The sequence below is a fragment of the Saccharomycodes ludwigii genome, chromosome VI (assembly GCF_020623625.1).
Source record: "Saccharomycodes ludwigii strain NBRC 1722 chromosome VI, whole genome shotgun sequence".
In the NCBI taxonomy this organism is placed as follows: Eukaryota; Fungi; Ascomycota; class Saccharomycetes; order Saccharomycodales; family Saccharomycodaceae; genus Saccharomycodes; species Saccharomycodes ludwigii.
Window position 1 is genome coordinate 39,249 of NC_060205.1, and position 26,866 is coordinate 66,114.

General features: G+C 31.7%; 9 protein-coding genes across 9 annotated transcripts; 4 read left to right on the plus strand and 5 right to left on the minus strand.

Annotated features, from left to right (window-relative positions):
• On the minus strand, positions 1–2,646 carry SCDLUD_004413 (uncharacterized protein; the record flags this gene model as incomplete). Its single annotated transcript, XM_046079459.1, has 1 exon — positions 1–2,646. The coding sequence occupies one exon, from the start codon at positions 2,644–2,646 to the stop codon at positions 1–3; it is 2,646 nt and encodes an 881-aa protein (XP_045932925.1).
• A 577-nt stretch (positions 2,647–3,223) lies between these two features.
• On the minus strand, positions 3,224–5,644 carry YME2 (Yme2p; the record flags this gene model as incomplete). The annotated part of the gene is made up of 1 exon (XM_046079460.1): positions 3,224–5,644. The coding sequence occupies one exon, from the start codon at positions 5,642–5,644 to the stop codon at positions 3,224–3,226; it is 2,421 nt and encodes an 806-aa protein (XP_045932926.1).
• A 781-nt stretch (positions 5,645–6,425) lies between these two features.
• On the plus strand, positions 6,426–9,929 carry UBP15 (ubiquitin-specific protease UBP15; the record flags this gene model as incomplete). The annotated part of the gene is made up of 1 exon (XM_046079461.1): positions 6,426–9,929. The coding sequence occupies one exon, from the start codon at positions 6,426–6,428 to the stop codon at positions 9,927–9,929; it is 3,504 nt and encodes a 1,167-aa protein (XP_045932927.1).
• A 107-nt stretch (positions 9,930–10,036) lies between these two features.
• Positions 10,037–10,939, minus strand: CAB4 (putative pantetheine-phosphate adenylyltransferase; the record flags this gene model as incomplete). The annotated part of the gene is made up of 1 exon (XM_046079462.1): positions 10,037–10,939. The coding sequence occupies one exon, from the start codon at positions 10,937–10,939 to the stop codon at positions 10,037–10,039; it is 903 nt and encodes a 300-aa protein (XP_045932928.1).
• A 604-nt stretch (positions 10,940–11,543) lies between these two features.
• CWC22 (U2-type spliceosomal complex subunit CWC22) lies at positions 11,544–12,989 on the plus strand (the record flags this gene model as incomplete). The annotated part of the gene is made up of 1 exon (XM_046079463.1): positions 11,544–12,989. One exon carries the CDS (start codon positions 11,544–11,546, stop codon positions 12,987–12,989), a length of 1,446 nt encoding a protein of 481 aa, XP_045932929.1.
• An 821-nt stretch (positions 12,990–13,810) lies between these two features.
• SCDLUD_004418 (uncharacterized protein) lies at positions 13,811–14,641 on the minus strand (the record flags this gene model as incomplete). The annotated part of the gene is made up of 1 exon (XM_046079464.1): positions 13,811–14,641. The coding sequence occupies one exon, from the start codon at positions 14,639–14,641 to the stop codon at positions 13,811–13,813; it is 831 nt and encodes a 276-aa protein (XP_045932930.1).
• Positions 14,642–19,174: 4,533 nt separating this feature from the next.
• On the plus strand, positions 19,175–22,636 carry FKS3 (putative 1,3-beta-D-glucan synthase; the record flags this gene model as incomplete). Its single annotated transcript, XM_046079465.1, has 1 exon — positions 19,175–22,636. The coding sequence occupies one exon, from the start codon at positions 19,175–19,177 to the stop codon at positions 22,634–22,636; it is 3,462 nt and encodes a 1,153-aa protein (XP_045932931.1).
• A 1,395-nt stretch (positions 22,637–24,031) lies between these two features.
• GAS1 (1,3-beta-glucanosyltransferase GAS1) lies at positions 24,032–25,732 on the plus strand (the record flags this gene model as incomplete). The annotated part of the gene is made up of 1 exon (XM_046079466.1): positions 24,032–25,732. One exon carries the CDS (start codon positions 24,032–24,034, stop codon positions 25,730–25,732), a length of 1,701 nt encoding a protein of 566 aa, XP_045932932.1.
• A 205-nt stretch (positions 25,733–25,937) lies between these two features.
• Positions 25,938–26,846, minus strand: PXR1 (telomerase inhibitor; the record flags this gene model as incomplete). The annotated part of the gene is made up of 1 exon (XM_046079467.1): positions 25,938–26,846. One exon carries the CDS (start codon positions 26,844–26,846, stop codon positions 25,938–25,940), a length of 909 nt encoding a protein of 302 aa, XP_045932933.1.
• Between the last annotated feature and the right edge of the window lie 20 nt (positions 26,847–26,866).

The window sequence follows — 26,866 nt, forward strand, 5'->3', positions numbered from 1 at the left end:
CTACCGTATATGAATGTTATGAATTTCTTCACCTGTATCTTTCGCTTCGTAATCCCAAAAATCAAAATATTCATCTAAATCACCCTCCCATAGTTGGGAGACATTATAATCTTCATTTAAAAATTTAGACATCGTATAAGTGTTGTTATCTTTATCGTTAATAAACTCATCTCTTTTTTCATTAGCCAATATGAATGAAAATCCAACATTCTCAAATATAGCTATTAGTTTACCCACCAAGTTTGCATCAATCGTGCCCAAACAATTCATATCAACTAATCTATCTTTAATTTTGGAGGCATCATTTAGATCAAATCTCCATTTCAAATTAGCGTTTCTCTTGATATGAACAGGTAGAAAATCTTTTAAATTTAAACATCTTTCCATACTCTCCTTTATTTTTCCAATATCTAAAAGATGGGAGATATAGCTAAACACACATGTAGCCTCATAGCTGCAAAAATATTTTTTGGCTAGCTTTTCTGAACTCAAATGTACCGTGTATTTCAAAAGTAGGGATAATTTTTGAAGAAGTTGTTGAGTTAATAAAATTGTCTGCTCTTGTTTTGGTGCATTTTTCTGTTTATTGTACAAAAAATTCTGCGAATTAAAAATTCTAGTATACGCTTGTTCTGCATACGAAAATCTTAATATAAAAGATACTAAAATCATCCAGCATTTTAATAGAACATTAAAACAATTTTTTTTGATTAAATATGCTTGTTTTTCGGGTATAAATCCTGAATATTGGTCTTCCAAATATTTGGTTATCAAACTTAATAATTCAATTTCCAACCGAAAAGTCTCTAAAATAAATTTTTCATGTAGTTTTCCATATTCATGTGGTTTTTTTATTGTTAATTCTTCAAAATAAACCATTAATAAAAACGAAATGTTCAATAAACATAATCTACCCAATAAATTGTTGTTAAATATCTCGGTTGCTTGAATTTCTGCCAAGTTGAACTGATTACTGTTGCTATTAAAACCGTTGTCGTTAAATTCAAAAGATAAGGGGTAAAGTTGGTCCGAGACTTTTGACATAGCGCATAATGGAAAATCATTGGCTAAAACATTTTCACACCTTTCCATTAACTTACAAATTTCTGATAATAAAATTCCTTCTCCCGGCTTATTGCATACACGATTCAATTTTAACAACATAGAATACAAATGAAACTTTTTGATAAAGATAATATACAAAGGTGTTTCATAAGCCAACTCCTTGACTGAATCCTCCTCTATATTCCGTAAAAATTGACTTTCCTCATTTAAAAACACGTCCAACTCTTCCACATCTGTGGCAGAACTGTATCCATCCGTTAATAACCTTGAAAGTCTCCAAGATATAGAACCTAACCACAACTTTCTCCTGTAATTTCTATAATTAGGCCCTGAATACACTAAATCATCCAATTGTGGATACACACTAGGGTCTCTATGTAATCCCAAAAACTTTGTAACGTCGTGTATGGCGCTATAAACCAATTGTTGTTTTTGTAACAAACATAGGTTTTCATCCTCCGGGTAATATGTCTCATATACATTTAAATATAGTAAAAATGCTAGGCCGTCTTCGTCGGAAGACTCCATAACATTTAACAAAGAATATAGTTTTTGAGCATAAATGACTGTTTTCCGTGAGAAAGATAAGTCCTTGAAGCGTTCTATATAATCTTTTAATTCAATATGTTCTATAGCATCACCAACCACTATGGAAGTAGATGCTATTTTTAAAATTAATAACAACAAAGCAACAGTAACAATCTTCTTCCTGATGTTTTTCGTCCCTAGTACAATTTGGTGTCTTGTTGGATCCACCGAGTCTTTAAAAAGAACATTAAAATTATAATCAAAGGAAGGAATATCCAAATAAGGATGAATTGGATATATGTTTTGGTAAAAATGATACAGTAATAGCTTGGTTATTTTGCTGTCGGGTAAAATGTGTTCAATGTCATGCAGAATATTTTGTAAGAATAGTGGCGGTTTATCTTCTATGGTATCCAGTAACTTATAGTCATTCCAAAAAAGTGTATATGGCGTCCACAACTCTGGTTTACTTTTGTTGTGAAATTTAGCGTTTCTTTCGATAATTTTTTCAATAAATGCCAAAAAGGGTTTCTCAATCACTTGATTGTTTGAATCTTTTAATAATATATTTTGCATTACGGACAAAAATTGAGCATCATTCCTTATCTCGTATTGAAAATGGGATATGCAAAATATAGACCCAGAGATAGTTCTTAGATATGCATCTTTCTGACAGATTGCCACAACTGAAAGTGGATTATCCAAATATTTAGTGTTTTCCAAGATCATCATTGTTGGTTCAGGAAAATTTCTTAAATTAACGGTTGGATCTGCAAAGATATTCTTGGAAGAGGGAGATGATGAAGAAAAAGAAGAAGATAATCCCTTTTTTTCAAAATTTTTTACACTATATGTGTTTGAGTCGGAACTACTCACACTTAAAGGATCATCAATAATATTTGGTTCGAGAAAAGAAATATCTTGTTCATAAATACAATCAGTCTTGGATTCCACACATCTGGAACATTGAGGTCTTAGTCTATCACATTTGGATTTTCTTTTTCTACAAGCTCTGCAAACTGTTGGGATTCTACTTCTTTTAGTTTGGACCATAGTTTGTTTTTTGTGTTTTATTTACTAGTCACCCTTTTTTGGTACACTTGCGATGAAAACTGTGAAATATACAGGGGGTTGATATGTTTATTTTTATGGGTTTTCATTATTTTGAAGATCGTAGTCTCAATGTGATTTATCCAGGTAAAAATATGCGTAGCAATTCAAGTGAAGGGGCAGAGAAAAAATTTTTTTTTTTTTTTTTTTTTTTTTTTTTTTTCTCTATATAGAAGTAATATACTGTTAATAATTATTTTATATTTTTATAAATTTATTCTAATATTAGTATAGCCGTTTAGTCGTAAAAAATTCGTTTTTTTTTCCCCATTAATAATACTTTGTTTACATTTCAATAATACATTTCATAAATTTGAATAAAGAGTTCTTTGGTGAATATTATTAAATTTTACGGACAATAAATAAACAAAAAAAAAAAATTATATGAATATGTTACACAATGAATATAAAATAAACAGCATATGAAAATAATAACTATAAACACTTACATCGGGAGAGAAAAAAAAAAAAAAAAAAAAAATTAAAATTAAAATTACTCGGCATCTATATAAACGCGGATTTATACCGATTGAGATAATTTTTTAATTTCATTCTCAGAGTTATCAATAACTTTGTCACTTAAATCAATTTTATTCGACAAATATTCCAATCTACTCTTAAACATTTTTTGATCACTTACTTTACCCAACAACCTCAACTCTTCCTCCCACTTTCTAATTCTACCAGTTTCAAAAGCAATGACTCTTAAATAATATCCAGTTTTTAACACAGTCGAAACCTTGGCGTCTTTAACTAGATTTTGAAAGGATGATTTAAATAACGGTTTGGCTGGCATAATCTTATCTAAAATACCCCTATCTCTAGATACAGTTATTAATCCTTGTTTTTCTAAATCCAACAAGGCTTCCTCCGGAGCTGCTTTAAACAATGGTTTGAAAACAATCTTATCAAAATCTACATAATAGTTTTCACTCAACAATTCAATCAATTCCCAAGCTTGTGCCGCTCTTAAAGGATTTGCTTTGTCGTTCAAAAACATCTGAGTAATTTGTTCAGTAGATTGAATAATCATTTTGTTCAACGCCTCTTCAGGGCTTTCACCAGACTTAACCCTTCTGACAAATCCTTGCAAGTCCAGCATCCTTCCACCCAAGGGCGCTAGTGAAGTCTCAACTCCTTTCCGTAATTTTTCATTCTGATACTTTTCATCCAAACGTTCTAAAACATATTTCTCTGAATTTTCTTTGGAAGCATCTGACAAAACCAAGTTTTTGAAAACTTGATTTGGTAAGGATTCACTCAATAGTTGATTTGGAGAAACTGTTTCCGTTAAAAACACAACATGTGCCATATTCATCTGAACTAAAAGTGCAGCCCAGTCTGCCAACTCTTTGTAAACAAAATTATTGATTTCTGATTTATTAGAAAACCTATCAATCACAATGACGGGTTTTTCTTCAGGGTGTTGCTGTAAATAATCCTCTTCTTTAATACTTACCACGGTACCATCTTCTAGTGTTATCGTTGGCTTATATTTTTGCAAGGCAATTCTCCTAATAGCCATCAAACTTGTCCCCAACATAGTATTAAATTGTTTTTCCTTAGATTCAGACAATCCAGATTTTTGACCTGTCAATCCTTGAACCCCCAAGTCTACAATACTTGCAATAGAATTAATCCATGGAAATATGGGATAATAGCCCAATTGGGAGGCAGCATTTTTTAAAAATTTAGAATCAATTCTTGTTTTAACCAAATTTTCACAGTCTAAATATAAAACATTATTTCTATCTTTCAAAGTATAACGCATCACTAATTCATGTTTACCCGAACCTCTGGGTCCTCTTACGATCACGAATGTATTGTTATTTTCTTCTAACCACATTTTCAAATCATTAGCCTGCTCAACACGTTCTTCCCATAATGATGTTACGTCCGATTGCTGCTTCGAATTGTAACTTCCCAAAAAATTCCTAAAAGAACTCATAGTTTTATTGGTCCATCTTGCTAAATACTTAATCCAGTAGTTATCCTTTGATAATGAATATTTATGTGTAATCTTTTGTTCAATCATGAATTCTCTTATCGGATCAAAAATCAACACAGCTAGGATCGAAATAAACGCAAAAAGCAAGGGAACTGCAATTCTGGTATGGTTAACAAAAAAGTCTCTAACATACGTAGAAGAACCTTTTTTATCAAATTGAATATGCAATGTGGTGCCATTGACAAAAAGACCATTTATACAATTTTTGGCACAAGTGGCGCCCTTTAAAGACTTGAAGATAATGGTAGCTTGTTGCGTCCCACCAGCAATTATCTCTACTATTTGACCGTATCTTCTAAACAAGGCGTAAAGTTCTTCTTCGGTGAAAATATGTTCTCCCTCAAATTTAACATGAATGATTTTTTTTGGTAGTCTTTTTAAATCTTCTATCCATGGAGTACCTTTCACTGGGAAGGCAGTAACTTTAGTTATAAAAGAGAGCAAGTTACCTTTGCTAGCTAATTCAGTATTTGATTGGATCTTAGCATTAACCTCAGATAGAGTATAATTTGGTGGAATATAAAACTTAGCAAAACAACCCCCATCCTTCCTCATTGGAACAAGTGAATTTAGCTCTAATCCATGTATAGGGTTTGCTGGATTATTTGCATATTTCATTATCCTTTGGCTAGTGCTCTTTGTGGTGGATCTTAATGAAATGAAATCGTACCATTGTAATAAATTAAAAATAGAACCAGCTCTTTGATAAATGTTATCAAAATAAATCAAGGTTTCTCTTTTAGATTTGTGGATGACACCTGTATTTTCGGTTTTATTGCTCTCGCCAACCTCCTCATCTTTTTTTTGAATATCGTTTTGGGTTGTTGAAACGTTATCTGAGTTGAATCTTTTTTGTGTAGATAACAACAATCGTGCTGACCTGTTCTTAACTATAATACGGGTCAAAGAAATGTTATTTTTAATTGCTAACATCGTATTGCATCACCTTTCCTTGGAACTTTAAATTATTTTGTTTAATAGAATTGCCAAAAACTTAATAATAGTTATTCCCTTTGATTACTTGACCGATATATTTTTTCTTGCTTGAGTAAAACAAATCTGGTAAATGTTTTATATAAATTTAGCTAATTTTTCAAGGCGGATTGGAGAGAGAGAAAAAGAGCAATAATTACCAGGGATTGAAAGGTGCTAAAAAAAGAAAGGAAAGTAATAAATACCCCTTAGAATTATTGTTCTACGACTTTTTTCTTTTCTTTTTTAGGTTAATTTATTATAAACACATAAAGTGAAGGGCACGAAGAAATAGCCACACAACACCAAGTTACATGCTTTTACACTGTACATGTTAGAAGAAGCGCACAAAAAGAAAGAAGAGGAAAAAAAAAAAAAAAAAAAAAAAAAAAGGAGTGTTTATTTGTTGTACGGATCAATCCAAATAATATACCATTTTACTTTCATAACGTATTTTTTTTTTTTTTTTTTTTTTTTTTCCTTCAATCTTTTAAACCAAAAGGGAAACTTTTTACAAGTATATACTAAAGAAACAAAAAAAAAAAGGGACAGCGGCAACCTTAAATTACCATTAATTAACCAAGTATAATATAAATTTTTTATTTATCTGCAATATAATCTTCCCTCTCTGTCTTTCCCTTGATTTATAAGAACACACATCAATATCTCTCAGCACCTTATAAAGAGGAAAAAAAAAAAAAAAATAAACTAGAAAAAAGGGTAAAAGTAGCAACAATAAATAATGGCTTCTAAAGATGAAGAGAACATCAATATCCAAACATCAAATGAGAAGATCTGTGATCTTGTTGATCTTGAGAAACCTATTGATCAATATTTTCACCAATTCCAAGATTTAGAAACAGAATTTGAGGGTGGATTTACATGGGTAATTGATAATTGGAATAATCTAACTTCTCCTAAACACATTTCCCCCTCATACCAACTTGGTGGTTATAATTGGAAAATTCTTTTTTTTCCCAATGGTAACAGCAACAATCGTAATTTAGCTATTTATTTAGAACCACATCCTGTGGATGATGAAAAAGATCCAGATTGGCATATATGTGCCCAGTTTAGTATCATAATTTCAAAGCCAGGTGAGGATTCTACCATAAGTCTGAGTAAAACCGCTTATCACAGATTTAGTCCCAATGAAACTGACTGGGGGTTTTCCGATTTTGTTGATTTAGAAAAATTAAAAACCCGCTATTTATCGCTGAAAAGCAGTGACCAACAGACAGGTTTATTGGGAAATGGAAAAACATTAAATGTATCAGTTTTGGTGAGAGGAATTAAGGATCCAACAGGCGTATTGTGGCATAACTTTATCAATTATGACTCCAAAAAGGAGACCGGGTTTGTTGGTCTTAAAAATCAGGGTGCAACATGTTATTTGAATTCCTTACTGCAATCATATTTTTTCACAAAGGAATTTCGTAAATTGGTGTACGCGATTCCCACAGCCAACGAAGTTGCTACAAATAGTGTTCCTTTGGCTTTACAAAGAGCATTTTATTTACTACAAACTTCTAACCAACCGCTGGATACTCTGGAGTTAACCAAAAGTTTTGGATGGGATACTGGCGATGCATTCACACAACATGATGTCCAAGAGTTGAATCGTATTTTAATGGAATGTTTGGAACAAAAAATGAAAGGCACGTCAGTGGAGGGAAAATTAAACGAGCTTTTTGTGGGTAAAATGAAAAGTTATATCAAGTGTGTTAATGTAGATTATGAATCCAGTAGAGTGGAAGATTTTTGGGATATTCAATTGAATGTGAAAGGATTAAAAGGTTTGAAGAACTCTTTTGAAAATTATATTGAAGTGGAAATGCTTGATGGAGAAAATCAATATGCAGCTGAAGGATATGGACTACAAGATGCGAAAAAGGGTGTTGTTTTTCAAAGTTTCCCTCCCATCCTACATTTACAATTGAAAAGATTTGAATATGATTTCCAATATGACAGATTAATCAAGATTAATGACAAATATGAATTTCCTGATTCTATAGATCTTTCCCCATATTTGGAAAATTCTGAAAAAAGTTGCATTTATGATTTGCATGGTGTTTTAGTGCATTCAGGAGAAATTGATACTGGTCATTACTATGCTCTTATTAAACCTGGTGTGGAGGATAAATGGTTTAGGTTTGATGACGACAGGGTTTTGAGGGTTACAAAAAGGGAGGTTTTTGACGAAAATTTTGGATGTGAAAGGTTACCTGATGAGGAAGTTAAAAAGTTTACTAGAGCTAAGTACCAATCTTATGTATTGTCAAGGCAGACAAGTGCTTATATGTTAGTGTATATTGCAAGATCACAAGAGACTGAAATTTTAAAAAATGTAACTTTGGAGGATGTGCCCTCTTATGTTATAGAAGAGCTAGACAAGGAAATCAAGGAAAAGGAAAGGAAAAAGAAGGAGCAAGAAGAGTTATATTTATATTATAAATTAAACATACATTCCCACAGGAATTTTATGAACTATCAAGGCTTTGATTATTCGCCAAATATAAGGAGTAGGTTGTATGACACTGAGTTACACAAGGCTAACGAATATCCTTTACAGATGAAAGTTTTGAAGAAATCGAAGTTGTGTGACGTAAGAAAGGGAATATATGAACAGTTCAATATTGTGGACCAAAAACTTGTCAATATTTGGACGGTTGGGTACAGGAAAAGTTTTACTTTGCGTTTAAACAAAATTTTGCCTTCTGGGTTGGATGAGTCAACGCTGGAAGATGTCTTTGAAAAAATTGGCGCTGTACCTGCATTCAATGTTGATTTATATCTTGAAGAATCTTACTTTGATATTCGTTGTATTTCAAAATACCCACCCACCTCTAATTATCTCGAGATATTCAAGAAGCAAGCTGAAAATGGAGCTTTGGATTATGCGCAAGATTATTTATTTAACGGGGAGCTTCAATACGGAATATTAATTTTTATAAAGATCTTTGACCCGAATATTCAAAAATTGCATGGTTTAGCCCATATAGTGACGAGTCAAAAAGATTCTTTAAAAACAGCTTTACAATGTGTTAGTGATTTATATCCGGATATATCTGATCAAATAGTAGAAGAGGTCCAACCAGGTTTGATTGAGAATATTGACGGCAACAGTACCTATATAGAAAATGAGTTATACAATGGTGATATAATCACAGTTCAACGCCAATTGAGAAACCTTAATACTGAATTTTACCCATTATACACCAACTCCAAAGATTTTTACTCGTTTTTAAGATTTAGAATTAAAATTAGGTTTACTAGTTCACAATCTACCGATGAGGAATATGTGATACCAAACAAAACAAAAGATTCTAAAGAATTTAGTCTATGGGTTTCGAGTAAGATTTCATATAAAGATCTAGCTAAACTTGTTGCTAAAGAATTAAATACTGATTATCGAAAAATAAGAATTAATGCGTGTTACAATAATGTACGTTATCCATTGAAATCAAATTCAATTTTGGAGAGTTCCCTACTGAAGAATTTTTCTCAATATGAAATACCACCCTTTGAGTATGAACTGTTGTCTATACCACTTTCTGAGTTGGAAAACTTAAAGTCAATCAAGATATATTGGATGAAAGATAATTACATACATACCCATGTATATGAGTTTAGTGTTGTAACCTCTTGCAATATTAAAGAATTGAAAGAAAAGTTAGTTAGCAGAGTTCCATTAGACAACAAGCTAGCACCTCATTTACTTTTATGGGCTAATATCGATCATTGTTTTTCCAATGTATTTTTTGATGATAATTTTGTTGAGGAAATTTCGCCTGAAATGGTTGTATTGGCAAGGGTTTTGCCAGAAGAAGTTGAATTGATCAGGCTGTTGGAGGAATCTGTCGAGGAAGAATCACAAGATTTAAGCGTTTCAAATTATAAAAAACACGGGAAATTAGTGATTGTTGTTCAATATTTCAAAGATTTAAGTAAAACACATGGTATTTCGTTTTTGTTTAGAATATTACCAGAGGAAAGCTTATTTTCTATGAAAAACAGGTTGCATGCCTGTTTTGGGTTGGGTCAAAAAGAATTTATGAGAATAAAATTAGGTATAATCATGCATAGAGATAACAAGCTAATTGATTTAAGTGATAAACCAGATGATGAGATAGATCAAATTACGCCTTATGATATCATGGAACCATTTGATTATATTTGTTTGGATCATCCTGATCGTTCGAGACAGCAGTCTACATTTGATAGACCAATTATGATTAAGAATTAATATTGTATGGTTAAATATTGTTATTATAATTTTTATATATCAGAAAAAAAAAAAAAAAAAAAAAAAAAAAAATCTATTACTATGTATATTTTGAATAATTGTATTTATTATTTGGGATGTAATATTTTGTTGCAGTGATCTTGCTTTAGTTGTTCTAATTCGCGCAAGTGTGTACTGCTAACTTTTTCTTTCCAACCATCTTCTTCTCTGCCACCCAATACGTTAACGACAAATATTTTTAAAGGACACAATCCATGCGCTTGCCTTGTGTTGTTAACTGTTTCACCCCCCTTGACTGTTTCTCTACTTACCACTAAAGCTTCAATATCCGGTGCTGTACCTGTTGGACCACAGACATCCTTTATACGAACAAGTTCGATTTTTAGACCTGGTTTTATTAAGTTCAAAAAATTCTTTACATTGGATTCTCTAACTTCGATTGGCTGAAGAAATTCTTTGTACTTTTTATTCACCAATAATTTATCATGTGTTATACCTATTATAAGCTTTTTGCTTGTCAAAAATGCAGCAACACTAAGTAGAATTTTATGGCCATCGTGTATATGGTCAAATGTGCCCCCCAAAGCACTAACTTTGTAAAAATTTTCAGTATATTTTGGTTCATCTTTTGAGAAGGTTTCTATTTGTTCAGTACCAGAAAATGAATAAAATTCCACCCTGAGAAACTTTTCCTTAAAAGAATGCTCTAAATCCTTTGGAATAAAAACACAATCCCAAGTTTGAGTTGTGTAAAAATCTTTTGGTTTATTGAACAAAACATCAACTTTGATTTCAAAATTACCAGAGCTAAGTAATATTTCACGAGCTTTACTATATATAAGACCTAAAATGTCATCCAAATGCATTGCGTCGGTAATCCGAGGCAATACGGCGATAGTTAAATAATTAACGTTGGCAAATTGAAAACAATTTTCATAAAGTTTTGGAAAAAAGGATGATTTTAGATCTGTTGTGTTAACAGTATTGACAAACAGTAATACCCTAGGCATTAGAAAGTGTGTTTAATTGCTTTTATTTTAGATTATTTATTAATTAATATATCAGAGAATAATTATATGTATAATTCAAAATAAGATAATATTAATATATGTAAATATTATTAATAATAATAAAATTATGAGTAATAAATATGTATAAAAATATTGATGATCAAAATTCAATAAACCGTGAACCTATATTGTCCGAAAGGATATTTTTAGGAAAAAATAAAGTTCGGTATTTTTAAGTAATATCGGATTAAAAAAAAAAGGTTTTACTAATTATTAACCAGCATTAATACAAATCGATTTGGTATACATTTTAAAATAAATTCCTTAAACGCTATACACACATATATATATATATATAGAAACAAACAAAATAACAAAATCAATATTTAAGGAAAAAAAAAAAAGTGACAACAGAGGAATGCCGTTAAAATCAAGGGATGAACAGAAAGTAAACTGGAAGGAATTGTCTGACTATATTAAAGACAATATTTCATCACTCGCTACCTCAGATACAAAAATAGAATCACCCTTACCTTATTTGAAGTTATTTAAAGTTAATATAGTACGAGGAAAACATCTGGTTTGTAATTACCTCATAACTTATATGAAACAACAAAGTTCATTTGGATATCAAAACTTATTGGACTTGATTTGTTACATCAATACTTTAATCGAAGAACTTGGTGCATCAATAGCTACCGGCATTTTAAAAGAATTTTATGATAATTTAAAAAATAAAGATACAAGTACCTCAACTGATATATTTTTAAGGTATATATGTGCTTTGGTTAGATTAAAAATAATGGACGAAGTCATTTTATTAGAAATTATTCAAGAGTTCTTAGCGGAAAATAACTATTACTTTGTTTCAAAAGTATTACTATTATGTGGGGATCATATTTTCGATTCAAATAAGAGTATCCACGACCTTCTAATAAATAAATTGAATTCCATTTTAAATGAAAATATAGATACAAAGACGAATGAACTAATCATTTCTTTGCTAGACGAGGCAAAGGTGGATTACAAACATTTACGATTGCAAAAATACGAATGGAAATATTCGATGACCCAACATGTAATAACTCTAGACACTTTAACTTCTTTTAAGTTTTTAACAGAATTTCAATATGATGAAAATTTTGATCAACTAGAACTGGATTACCAAAAACTGTATCGAGAGAAAATAATACCCTTTTTTGAACAAATAGATCCTGACATTAACGAAAAAAAGAATGATGAGAATACTACTTTAATCAAAGTTACTGATATGAGTAACACTGAGACCATTGAGTTTAAAAAGAAAATATATTTAATAATAAAAGGATCCTTGTCTGGTGACGAAGCTGCACACAAACTACTTAAATTAAGGCTTCCAGATTTTCAAAAACCTTTAGCTGTAGATGTTATTATAAAATCTTCATCGCAGGAAACGACATATTCCAAGTTTTACGGCATACTCGCGGAAAAGCTATGCAATACTCATAGTTCATGGCAGAAAGCTTTTAAAGAGATATTTATTGAGAATTACAATAATTGTAACGATTATGAACCTAATCAACTAAGAAATATTGGTAAATTTTGGGGTCATTTGCTAGCCACGGATTATGTTGGTTTTGAGGTTTTCCAGTGCATACATATGAATCAGGAGGAAACGACCCCCGCTGGAAGAGTTTATATCAAGTTTATATTCCAAGAACTAGTGGCAGACTTGGGCGTTAAGGAGTTAAAAGAAATGTTGGAAGAACCTTACATTCAACCTTACATAAGTAATATGTTTCCTAAAGACGATACGGATCCTGAAAAAATTAGATTTTCTATTAATTATTTTACTGCCATTAAATTAGGGATTCTTACTGAACCAATGAGAGAAAAATTATTAAAATTGGAACAAAACAAAAAAGAAATTGAGGGTGGTTTTGATCATAAAAATGAATTTGTTGAAGCTAATAGAGAAAGAAGGAGAAGAGGAAGAAGAAGGAGATCTTTATCACCAGAAAGGAGAATATCGGCAAACAAACACTCGTCAAGATATTCAGGCCATCCCTAACGTGATATAAGGAATTGCAAATTGTATTTAGTTATATATATAAAATACGCCATATCTTAGTATGTAGACTGTGTAATAACAAAAAAAAATATAAATTTATTGTACTTTTTACCGGAAGACGGCTCAGAATTTATTATTAATATTTGAAACACTTTTTTTTTTTTTTTTTTTTTTTTTTTTTTAAAAATAGAAATGAATTTGGAGGCGTATTACGTAGATGTTTCATGTTCAATTTACCAGTTTTTTTTTAACAATTAAAAGTTTAATTTTTAAGGTAAAATTAACTCTATGGTTTATTTAAAATAATGGGCATTCTTCCAAATTCCTTGAAGAACCGTACTTGATACAACAGAATAGGATTATATTTCTATTATTTATTTAAATTAAATAAAAAAGAAAAAAACAATCCTATTATTTAATTTCTTGTAAATGACAAGAATTACATTAGACAACGGTTGTAAAATAAAAAAAAATATTCAAGTGTCAGACACTTTGCCATATAAAAAGGATGGTGATAGGAATAAAATAAAATAGAAAAAAAAAAATAAATAAATATTATTATTCAGGATAAATCTGACAACAATTACAATAATAATAATAATAATAATAATATATATATATTTATATATATATATATATAAAAGGTATCATATAGATATTAAAATATAACGTAATAAAAATAATCCTCTATTTTTATTATTGCTTTGAACTAAAACAGCATGTAATAATAATAATTTTTTTTAAAAAAAAAAAAAAAAAAAAAAAATCAAAAGCAAATAAAAAAAAAAAAACCTTTTTCCCCTAATTTTAGCTAATATTTTTTAACTGGATAAAATACCAAAGTATTTTTCAACACCCCAAGCACCATCAGCCTTCCAATAATCATTGAAAGCAGTGAAAAGGATTGTGTCATCACCACAGGTATCCAAAATGGAGCTAATGGCAGCTTCTTGGTTAGACTTGGATGGAACAGCCTTACCATAAGTTTGACCTTCTGATGGCCAACCAGATTCAGTAATGGTAACCTTCTTGGCACCATTACAAGCACCCCAAACTCTTTCAATTTGGTTCATCAACCATGGACCAGCATCTTCAGCGGCAGTGTTATAGTCGAAATAGGCGTGAGCATTAACAGCCATATAATCAGAATATTCACACAAACCTGGATTGTTTAGAACAGCAGTAAAAGTTTCAACAGAAACAACTGGACCAGTGTAACCAGCAGAAGTCAAAGCAGATCTACCAGTGGAAATATATTCACCAACTTGTTCAACAGTAGCTTCATTGCCGTTAACCAATTCGTTACCAATAGAGACAGTGTAAACATCATCCCAAGAACCATAAGTTTCAATAGCAGAACTAATGGTTTCAACACCGCCAGAGATATCATCAACGTAGTAAATTCCTAAGAACAACTTTTGGCCAGAAGCCTTGGCTTGCAAAACATTTTCGACTTGGCTACAATCAACGCCATATAATCTGATCATTGGATAATCAGTCAGTTGAGCTACATCAGATGCGACTTCAGAAGTGCTCTTACAAGTACCATCAGCATTGTATGGAGAGTAAGTGATACCCAATGGAGTACTGGAACCAGCTAAAGCAGTGGAAGCTAAAACAGCGGAAGTTAATAAAACAGCGGAGAATTTCATTTTTTATTTTTTTTTTCTAAATTGAGTATTTAACGAGTGGATTTAAGAGTAAATTATTTTAAATTAAAAAAAAATTAGAAAGAGCGAATGGAAGTTAGTTTGGTCTTGGTTTTTTTTTTTTTTTTTTTTAATCAAGAGTAACTGGTTTCAATAAAAAAAGATTCAAGAAGATGAAAAATGGAGATATTGGAAGGGAAAATGACTTTAATAATTATGTGAATATGAATAGACAAGGTCCGCTCAAATGATTATATATATATATATATATGTATATAGGAGCAAATTTTATTAAAAAAAAAAAAAATAAAAAATTAAAAAAATAATTAATCTTTGAGATTTAAAAGATTAATAAAAAAAAAAAAAGAAAAAAAAAACAAACAAATAAACAAACAAACAAACAAACAAACAAACAAACAAACAACAAACAAACAAATAAACAAACAAACAAATGATTAAATTAATTAATGAATATAAAAAAGAAAAGTTAAAAAAGCTACTAAAATGCAAACAAAGAGCAATGAAGTGAATTTCTCATTAGATATAAATTGAAATAATTTCTTTATACGAGTTTTATTTATGCTCTATAAGTTGTATTATATTTTAATGATAATCAAGAGCTCAGGGAAATAGATTAATTAAAGATAATTACTATTATTCCCAATTGCTGCTATTGTGCGTAGAACATATCATATAGAATACATATTTTCCATTCATTTTACCCACATTAATAAATATCCGGCTTGTGATCCACGACAACAAACAGGGAAAACATCGTACAACCATCATTATTTATGTTTACATAACTTGTGCTTTTTAATACAGACATAATAAAAATTAATACGTATTAAAATAATATACAATTACTGAGCTAGTTAATTTTTTTTTTTTTTTTTTTTTTTCATTCATCCTAAAGAAAAATAATAATTTGTGAAATAGCAAATTTGACTTCCCTAATAAGCGCGGTAGTAAGATTGAGTGAACTTAGAAACTAACGTGCTATTCAATCACGGTTAAAAAAAAAACAGATAGAAATGTTAGAGACACAGGAAGCCAAAAAGAATAAAATAGGCGGTATTTTCAACACGGACATTCTATATAGGGTCGGACTAGTTGTATAACAACAAATATAAAAAGCACGTGCAGTATAGATAACCTTTTTTACCGAGAAGCCAACTAAAAAAATAAAAAAAATTGAACATTTGTTTTTTACTACAACCTTTTCAAAGATAATGCTGACTTACTTCTTCAAACTTTTTTATTTGTATTAAAAGTTTACATTTTCTCTTGTTGGTGTAACTATTATTAACTACCCAATAATTGATAACATTCTTTGCAATAAAAGAAAGCTACATTATTAGTACTGATGCAACCGATTATTCAAGCGACTTTATTATTTATTAAAAGCGACATATTACTCACAAAGCAGTGAATAAACATGTTAGAAAAAAAATAAAAACAACTATGATTTGTGCTTTGAGAGCACTTAATGAAGAATATCTTATTTTTTTTTGGGGAGGGGGCACAGAAAACGCCTATAATGAAGCCGTTATACACAGTGACTTTCATTCATACTTTATTCAAACTATCCAACTTTTAGATGCAAATAAATTAGAAGTACAACATTTGCGGATTATCTAAGTTCAGTTGCGCTTTCCAAAGTAGATTTACAAACAATTTCGAACTTAAATTAGGGGGTGGAAAAAAAAAAACAACAATTAATAACAGTGATTACAATAGATGCAAACCTTTGGTAGTTTTTGAAGGCGACAACCTTATAAGGTTCATGTATTTTGCTATGAAACGTTTGTCTCTATAAATTGTGCCTATATTTATTTTACTTATTATGCACTCGTTAACTTTGTTGATAGAGTTTCACCTTTGTCTCCTAATACTTCTAAATATCCTTAATCAAGGTACATAAAATTTGAGATATGAAGTGTGTGTTATTTCTAATTCAAAGGGACATTCTACACGGTAAATTGGTGTACTGTAGTAATTTAAAGTGCACGTGATTTTATATTTGCCGTTTTACAACTGGCCCGATCACATATAGAATGTCCGCGTGGAAAATACCGCCTATTTCCCCAATCCCCGCATCCTTTGTTCCCTGTATCTGAAAACCACATATTTTCTTGATCATAAAAAAATATTAAAAAAAATATTAAAAAAAAAAAAAAAAAAAAATTAATAAGTGGGAGGAAAAGATTGTTATTGACGCCCTTAACGTTATAGGTGTGCGATAAAAGTTTATTTTTGTGACATATGCCTTTTGGTGGCTTTTAATAGTAACACTAAGATGGGCGGCTAAAATTAACAGCTATTATATATGTATTCCATAAACTTTACAGAATTTTTTTTTTTTTTTTTCTTTTTTTTCTTTTTACTAAAGTTCTTCTTAAACATATCATTAATGCAGAATTATCAATAAGAAAAAAAAAAAGGAAAAAGTAACAGAATAAAGATGCGATCAGATTTGAATGAACCAAGCTCTGCTTCTGTGTCAGCGGCTTCTTCTTCTTTATCTATGTTGAGTACTGAGTTTCCAGCATGGTGTAAAGATGATAAAATACCGGTTTCACTTGAAAAGTTGTCTGCTATTTTTGATGATTTAACCAATAAGTTTGGTTTTCAAAAAAGTAATAGAGACAATATGTTCCACCATTTATTAGCACAATTAGATTCAAGAGCTAGCAGAACCACGGCAAATATGGCATTAGTATCTTTACATTCTTCATATATAGGAGGAAATAATGCAAATTATAAAAAATGGTTTTTTGCCTGCCAGTTGGACTTGGATGAAGAAATTGGATTCAATAATATTACACTTCATGGAAAATCAAATCAAAGGAATAAAGCTTTAGCCAAAAAAAGGGGCGTTAATATCAAAGAACAAATGGAAATATTGGAACAAAAAGAACAAGAGTTCTTGAATAATAACCATACACAAATATTTATTCCCGATATTTCAAGAACAAATGGTAATTCGATATTTAACAACGTTTCTAATAATTCTTTGGCAAATAATAAAAACGGAAACGGTATTGACACAATTACCAATGATGTTTTTGAGCTCGATGAAGAAAATTGTAAAAAAAATAAAAAAAAAAGAAAAAAGGGGAAATATGGGAAATTGAAATATCAAAACTTGGATTATAAATGGACATTGAGAATGAAGCAATTAACTTCAGAAGAGATGGCTAGACAACTAGCCTTATATCTTTTATGTTGGGGTGAAGCAAACCAAGTGAGGTTTACTCCAGAATGTTTGTGCTTTATATTTAAATGTGCCTTGGATTATGATTTTCATAATTTATCTCCAGATGAAAACAAAAAACTTATGGATAACCCAATGGAAGAGTTTGACTATTTGGATAATGTTATTACGCCTATTTACAATTTTTTGAGGGACCAAGTTTACGAAAAGGTTGGTGATAAGTACAATAAAAGGGAAAGGGACCACAAAGATATTATTGGTTATGATGACGCAAATCAATTGTTTTGGTATCCGGAGGGAATTGAAAGAATCGTTTTGCATAACGGAGATAGATTGGTTGACAAACCTCTACACGAAAGATATTTGTATTTAAGGGATGTTAACTGGTCCAAGGTATTCTACAAGACCTATAGAGAAAAAAGAACTTGGTTGCACTGTGCCACTAATTTCAACCGTATTTGGATTATTCATTTCAGCACTTTTTGGTTTTTCACTTCGTTCAATACTCCTACACTCTATACGAAAAACTATATCCAGTTATTAAACAATCCTCCTACACCTCAGGCTAGGTTCTCAGTTGTAGCGTTTTCTGGTACCATTGCCTGCATGGTGCAAATTTTTGCTACCATGGCCGAATGGACCTTTGTTCCTAGGGAATGGCCGGGTGCGCAACACTTATTGAAAAGAATGCTGGGACTACTTTTCTGCTTCTTAATTAATTTTGTTCCCTCTATATACACTTTGGGAATGTTTGATTTGGACGTCCATTCACAATCTGCGTATATTATTTCAATTGGACAGCTTGTGATCGCAATGATTACCATTGTATTTTTTTCTATAAGACCTTTAGGTGGATTGTTTACCTCTTATTTAAATAAAGGGAAAACAAGAAGAAGATACATATCATCTCAAACTTTTACAGCTTCATTTGCGAGATTAACTGGTAGAAGCAAATGGTTTTCCCATGGACTATGGGTTTCTGTTTTTTTTTGCAAGTTTATCGAATCCTACTTTTTTTTGACGTTGTCGTTGAGAGATCCAATAAGAGTTTTATCAATATTAGACATGAGTAGGTGCAAAGGGGATAAATATTTAAATACGCTACTTTGTAAACTGCAGCCTAAAATTACGCTTTTCATCATGCTAATAGCTGACTTGGTGCTTTTTTTTTAGACACCTATTTATGGTATATTGTTTGTAATTGTGTTTTTTCTATCATACTATCGATTTCGCTAGGCACTTCGATATTGACCCCTTGGAAAAACATATATTCCAGATTGCCCAAAAGGATATACTCAAAGATATTGGCCACTTCGGAAATGGATGTTCAATATAAACCGAAACTATTAATATCACAGGTATGGAATGCTGTTGTAATTTCCATGTATCGAGAACACTTGTTGAGTATTGATCATGTCAGGAGATTACTTTACCAACAGGTGGATTCTGTGATGCCGGGGAAAAAAACTTTGAAATCACCCACTTTTTTTGTGGCAGAAGATGATTCAACGTTTAAGTCGACCGAATACTTCCAAGAGAATTCCGAAGCACAAAGAAGAGTCTCTTTCTTTGCTCAATCTCTATCAACTCCGATCACTGAGCCGATCCCTGTTGAATGCATGCCGAGTTTCACTGTATTAATCCCTCACTATTCAGAAAAAATTGTTCTTAGTTTAAGAGAGATTATTAAGGAAGAAAATGCCAACACGAAAATCACTTTGCTAGAATATTTGAAACAGTTATATCCGCATGAATGGGAGTGTTTTGTAAGAGATACTAAGCTATTGGCCTTTGAAAGTGGTTACATATCTTCAGACAAAGCCAAAAGGGGAAATCTTGATCAAGAAGAAAAAGAAGACGATAGCCATGCGAACAACAGTCCAAATCTAACGAACAACGATAATGACTACGACTTTATTCAAAATAGAATCAATGATTTGCCATTTTACAGCGTCGGCTTTAATTCTTCTAATGCTGAGTTTACATTGAGAACGCGTATATGGGCTTCTTTGAGGACCCAAACTCTTTACAGGACCATTTCTGGCTTTATGAATTATGCTAAAGCCATAAAGTTGTTATATAGGATAGAAAACCCGTCAATGGTCCAAGTTTATGGGGAAGATCAGGAAGGACTAGATTTAGAATTGGAAGGCATGGCAAATAGAAAGTTTAAAATGGTTGTTTCCATGCAACGTTTGGAAAAGTTTACGCCGAATGAACTAGAGGCCACTAATTTTCTTCTAAGAGCATATCCACATTTGAGAATAGCTTACTTGGAAGAAAATAAACAGGACTCACATATATATTCATGTTTGATTGATGGCTTCTGCGATATTGATGCAGAAACAGGTAAAAGGATTCCAATGTATAGAGTGAGGTTATCTGGCAACCCGATATTGGGCGACGGAAAATCTGACAACCAAAACCACGCAATTATTTTTTATCGTGGCGAGTATATTCAGGTTATTGACGCAAACCAAGACAATTATTTAGAAGAATGTTTAAAAATTAGGTCTGTTTTAAGTGAGTTTGAAGAACTAGAGATGGATAACACTTTGCCATATATTCCTGGTGTCGAGTATCATTATGACAAGGCTCCAGTGGCCATAGTTGGAGCCAGAGAGTATATATTTTCCGAAAACATAGGCGTGTTGGGAGATATAGCTGCTGGTAAAGAGCAAACTTTTGGCACATTGTTTGCAAGAACATTAGCTGAAATAGGTGCCAAATTGCATTACGGGCACCCTGATTTTATTAACGCGATCTTTATGACTACTAGAGGCGGACTATCAAAATCACAGAAAGGATTACATTTGAATGAGGACATATACGCTGGGATGACGGCCATTTGTAGGGGAGGAAGAATTAAACACAGTGATTATTATCAATGTGGCAAAGGCAGAGACTTAGGATTCTGTCAGATTTTAAATTTCACCACTAAAATTGGTGCTGGCATGGGTGAGCAATTGCTTTCCAGAGAATATTATTATATTGGGACTCAAATGCCAATTGATAGGTTTTTATCTTTTTTTTACGCGCATCCTGGGTTCCATTTAAATAATTTATTCATTACCATGTCGGTACAACTATTTTTCTTATTGTTATTAAACATAGGGTCTATGAATCATGAGTTGATAAAATGTGTGTACAACAAAGATATTCCGATTACTGATGTGGAAAAACCTATTGGTTGCTACAATCTAGAACCTGTTTTACATTGGGTAACAATCTTTGTTTTATCTATATTTATCGTTTTCTTCATTTCTTTTGCACCGTTGTTGATCCAGGAACTATTAGAAAGAGGAATTTGGAAATCAATATCCAGGTTTTTCCATCACATTTTATCCATGGCCCCATTTTTTGAGGTTTTTGTTTGCCAAATTTATTCAAATTCTTTGATGTCCGATGTAACGTTTGGTGGTGCCAGATACATTTCAACGGGGCGTGGTTTTGCTGTCACAAGAATTGAATTTTACCAATTATACACCAGATTTAGCACAACTTCCATCTATTCAGGATGCAAATTATTTTTAATGTTGTTGTTTTCCATGGTCTCCATGTGGCAACCAGCCCTCTTGTGGTTTTGCATAACCTTGATTTCCATGTGCTTGGCCCCCTTTATATTTAATCCCCATCAATTTTCATTTGTTGATTTTTTTGTTGATTACAGAGAGTTGTTGCGCTGGTTTTCTCATGGATACGGCGCATATTCACCCAATAGCTGGACCAGCTACACCAAAGTGTCAAGGGCAAGGTACACAGGGTTCAAAAAGAAAATGATAAGTGACGAATCAGAAAAAAACTTGCCGGATATTAAAAAACCATATTTTAAAAATTTATTTGTGGCTGAGTTTTTGAAACCTGTATTTACTTTTATATTTTCTTTCACTGCTTACACATTTATCAATGCGCAAACGGGTGTGAGGATGGTGCAACCAACTAACTCAGTTTTGAGATTGGTAATTGTTGGTTTAATGCCAATCTTGGTAAATCAAATTGTGTTGGCGTTTTTATTCGCGGTGGCTTTGTTTACTGGACCAACTACTTCATGTTTTTGTAATAAAACTGGTGATCTAATGGCTGGAATTTCACATACAGTGTCTGTTTTTATTTATTTGCTAGATTTCCAAGTTATCTGGTTTTTGGAAGGTTGGGATTTTACCAGAACTTTGCTACTGTTGATTGTTATCATAAATTTACATGATGTAATTTTTAAGTTTATCACTATATTTATGTTGACCAGGGAGTTTAAAAATAACAAGTCCAGTATTGCTTGGTGGTCCGGGAATTGGTATAGAACGGGTATGGGATGGGCCACTATAACTCAGCCTATGAGAGAATACACTATACAGATAATGGAAAGCAGTTATTTCACTGCTGATTTTTTGTGTAGCCATTTACTTTTGTCGCTTCAAGTACCGTTTGTATTTATTCCATTTTTTGATCGCTGCCATTCCATGATTTTATTTTGGTTAAAACCCAATATTTTAAACACTCAAAAGTTTATCTACACAAAAAAACAATTGATAAGAAGAAAAAAAATTGTCAGAAGATATATCTTTATTTATTTTGTTATTTTAACATCTTTGTTGACATTTTTGGTTTTACCGATTTTTACGGCAAAATACATTCCTGATATAAGCGGAACGTTAAGCAAAACAACTTTTGAAGGATTAATACAGCCTAAAATGCAACACAATAATGATACTGGTGAGAACGCACCCAAAACGTTCTTATTAAAAGCACCAGAACCAGGCCCTATTATCAAAACAGTGAGATAGTTTTTTTTTTCTTTTTTTTTTTTTTTTTAAACTTTTAATTCATATTTTTTTTTTTATTTGCATCGTTACATTCACTGATTATTTTTTTGCCACTATTCTTGTCCATACTTCCTAATTAGGAAGTATTATTAGAGTGGAGGTACATAATACGGTTAGTTAGGGTGATGCATAATAAAACAAGAGATTTATTTTATTGGGAAGAATTTAGAAAACTAAATAATTTTTTTTTGTTTTAAATATAATTTTTGCTTCCTTTTTAAAACTACTTGTAGTTGACCCCTTCTCCCCTCGATTTATTATTATTCAGTAAAAACATGATACTAATGCTAATGATAATATAAAATTAATCTATTTTTAAACATTTGGGTTTCTAGACCACTGTTAAAAAAAAAAGAAAAAATATTTTTTTTTTTTGTCAAGTTGAACATTTCATTTTACAATGCGGGTAAAACTACTTAACCAGTTCAAGTTAATATTAGTGCTAAGATATTGGAGATTTCCCCATATTAGCCATATGTTTGATTTCAAAGATATATGTGATATATACATATACTTTTTTTTCTTTTTTTTTTTTCTTGGAAAATAAAATTAAATAAAGCCTTGTTCCTCAAAAACTATAAGCAGGACTTATTAAAAAAAAAAAAAAACATTAATTTAGGTGTGTACTTTATCGTTGATGAGGATGGCTTTTAAGTATTGCACTATCCAATTCAAAAAAATTATTTTTTTTTTGGCTAAGAAATCACACACAAGGAAAAACGTTAAAGATATTCTGCGAAAAAAATAAATTTAGAAATACTTTTTTTTTTCCCGTAATTGTGGCTAGATCTTATTGCTGAGAAATGTACGTACAAACAAGAATTTGTTTACATTTCTCGACAGATTTGGAATGTTTCTGACAAAATATAAAAAAAAAAAGGAGGAGAAATTTCATAATAAAAGGAACAAAAAAGAAAAAAAAGGTTTTAATTAATCACCCGATTCATCATATATAAGTAAATTAAAAATCTGAGATTTTTCGTGGCTTCGTTTTACATTTTTATTTTTTTTTCTCTTTCTTTCGATCAAAGCTTTTTTTTGTTTAACTCCAACTTATTTTCTTGGTATATTTCAAAATTTAGTTTAATCGATAAAACCTTTTATTTTATTTTATTTTTTTTTTTTCTTTTTCTATCTCTGTTTGGCATAATCTATATATATACACTCACACTTTAAAAGTTCACCGATTTCTTTTTTTTTTTTTTTTTCCTCTTTATTTATCTGTTTTACTTATATCCCTTTCACCGTTTGCTCTTTTCTTTTTTGATATTGTCATTAGATTTAAAACTTCAAAAAAGGACAAAAAAAAATTACAAAAAAAGTAAAGACATATTTCTTTTTTGTATTACGTTCACTATGTTTTTCAATACAAAAATTGCATTTGGTTTAGCATCCTTGTTTGCTGGTTACGTCACTGCTGGTAACGATCTTCCATCCATTGAAATAGAAGGTAACAAGTTTTTTTACAGTAACAACGGTTCCCAATTTTATATAAAGGGTGTTGCTTACCAAGCCAATAGTGCTAACGCAACCGCTGGTGAAACCATTGTTGATCCTTTGGCTGATTATGATTCTTGTTCAAGAGATATCCCATACTTAGAAAAGTTAACCACAAATGTTATTCGTGTTTATGCTGTCAACACATCATTGGACCACTCCAAATGTATGAGTGCCCTAAATGATGCTGGTATTTATGTTATTGCTGATTTGTCTGATCCAACATATGCCATTAACAGAGAAAGTCCTGCTTGGACCGTTGACCTATACGATCGTTACACATCCGTTATTGACGAATTTGCTAACTACACAAACGTTTTAGGGTTTTTTGCTGGTAACGAAGTTACTAACAACAGTACCAATACAGATGCCTCAACTTTTGTTAAGGCTGCTGTCAGAGATTCCAAGGCTTATATCAAGAAGCAAGGTTACAGAAGTATTCCAGTTGGTTACTCCTCCAACGATGATGCTGATACCAGAGTTGCCATGGCCGACTATTTTGCCTGTGGTGATGATGATGACAAAGCTGATTTCTATGGTATTAATATGTATGAATGGTGTGGTCCCAGTACTTATGCTACGTCTGGTTACAAAGACAGAACTGCTGAATTTGCCAACTTGAGTATTCCACTATTCTTTTCTGAATATGGTTGTAATTCAGTCCAACCAAGAAAGTTCACTGAAGTTCAAGCTTTGTACGGTTCCAACATGACAAGTGTTTGGTCTGGTGGTATTGTTTACATGTACTTCCAAGAAGAAAATGATTATGGTTTGGTGTCTATTGTTAGCAGTTCTGTTTCCACTTTGTCAGACTTTAACTATTTGTCCAGTGAATTGCACAGTATCTCTCCTTCTTCTGTCAATAATGCTTCTTACACTGCTTCCTCCACTAGTTTGTCTTGCCCAGCTACCGGAGTCTACTGGGAAGCTAACACCAAGTTGCCACCAACTCCAAACAGTGATTTGTGTTCTTGTATGGAAGCTTCATTATCATGTGTTTATGTTAATGACACTTCTGACGATACAGGTGATGCATATGATGAACTATTTAGTTATATTTGTGCTGAAATTGATTGTGCAGATATCATTGCCAACGGTACCACTGGTAAGTATGGTTCTTACTCTTTCTGTTCCCCAGCTGAAAAATTGTCCTATGTTATGAACGTGTATTACAAGAAGTATGGTTCCTCTTCCGACTGTGACTTTAGTGGTTCTGCTACTTTGCAAAGCGCTACTACTGCTAGTACTTGTTCCTCTATGTTGAAGGCTGTCTCATTAGATTCAGCTTCTGGTTCAGCTTCTGGGTCAGCTTCAGCTTCTGCTTCAGCCTCCGATTCCAGTTCTGGTTCTCAATCTAGCTCTAAAGCTAGCTCCAAATCCAGCGCCAAATCTGGTTCATCTGACTCATCTAGTTCATCTGGTTCATCCAGCTCTTCTACATCAACTTCTAAGAGTAAGAGTGCTGCTTCTGCATCTGTCAAGGTTAACTTGTTCCAGGTTATTTTGAGTTCTATTGTTACCTTGGCTGCTGTTGCCGGTGTTGGATTTGTTTTGGCTTAAGGAGTGATTTTAAAAGTTTATTTTTTTTTAGAAAAAAGAAATTATTACATGGTTTATATGTAAAATGTAAGTTTATAATTTATTTTTTTATTAAGGTTTTTATTTGATTGTACGTTTTAATTTACTTTTTTTTGTTTCGTTATACTGCAAATTCTTAACTAGTATTCACAATGATATATATATATGCTGTGTGGTAGTATGATTCTCAATTGGCAACCATAAATATTTCATTTAACGCTTTAGAGTCCATTACGGCGGCCTTTTTCTGCCTAATCCATTTAGACCTGACAGCCAATCTTGCCGATATACCAGCATTCTCTAAGTCCTTAGCTGATGTTGTGGGTTTCAGCATTGATTCTTTTGTCACAGCATCACTGTTATGAGGAGAAGTGGTAACTTTTTCTTTTGGTTGTTTAGTATTGTTATTTTTCTTTTCCTTCTTTTCCTTCTTCTTTTCTTTCTTTTCCTTTTTCTCCTTCTTTTCCTTCTTTTCCTTCTTTTCCTTCTTCTTTTCTTTCTTTTCCTTTTTCTCCTTCTTTTCCTTTTTCTCCTTCTTTTCCTTTTTCTCCTTCTTTTCCCTCTTCTTAATTTTTCTGTCTAGTTTTAACTTTTTCTTTTCTTGGCTGGTTGCAATGTTTTCATCCAATGATCTTTTTTTTGAATTATTTTCATAACTGCTATAACTCATTAATTTCTTTGTTTTAGCATCCCATGTGCTAGCTAATACATCACCCTTAACAAAGTCAATCCCCCATTTGCCATTTATAATCCTTTCCTTTCTTTGTTTTTCCAGTTCTGTAGATATTTTATCCTCTTTACCATTTAATCTGCCCAAGATTCTTTGAAATGCATCTAACCCCATGCATTCTCCACTATCAAATTCATCTTTTTTATTTCTTTTAACTAGTTTGGCACCCAGTCCCATATTATCACCTTTAACAGTAACTTTAATATGCGTAGTCAATGAATTTGAATCCATACCCAACCCATCACCGGGCTTCCAACCTAGTTTTTCTAAATGTTTGTGACCAAATCTTGAAGTATCATTAGACCACGTATTATTTCTTGGATCCCAACCAAATTTTTGTTTTGATTTATTTTCTGATAGACCCATTTTCCTCTTATGATTTTTTT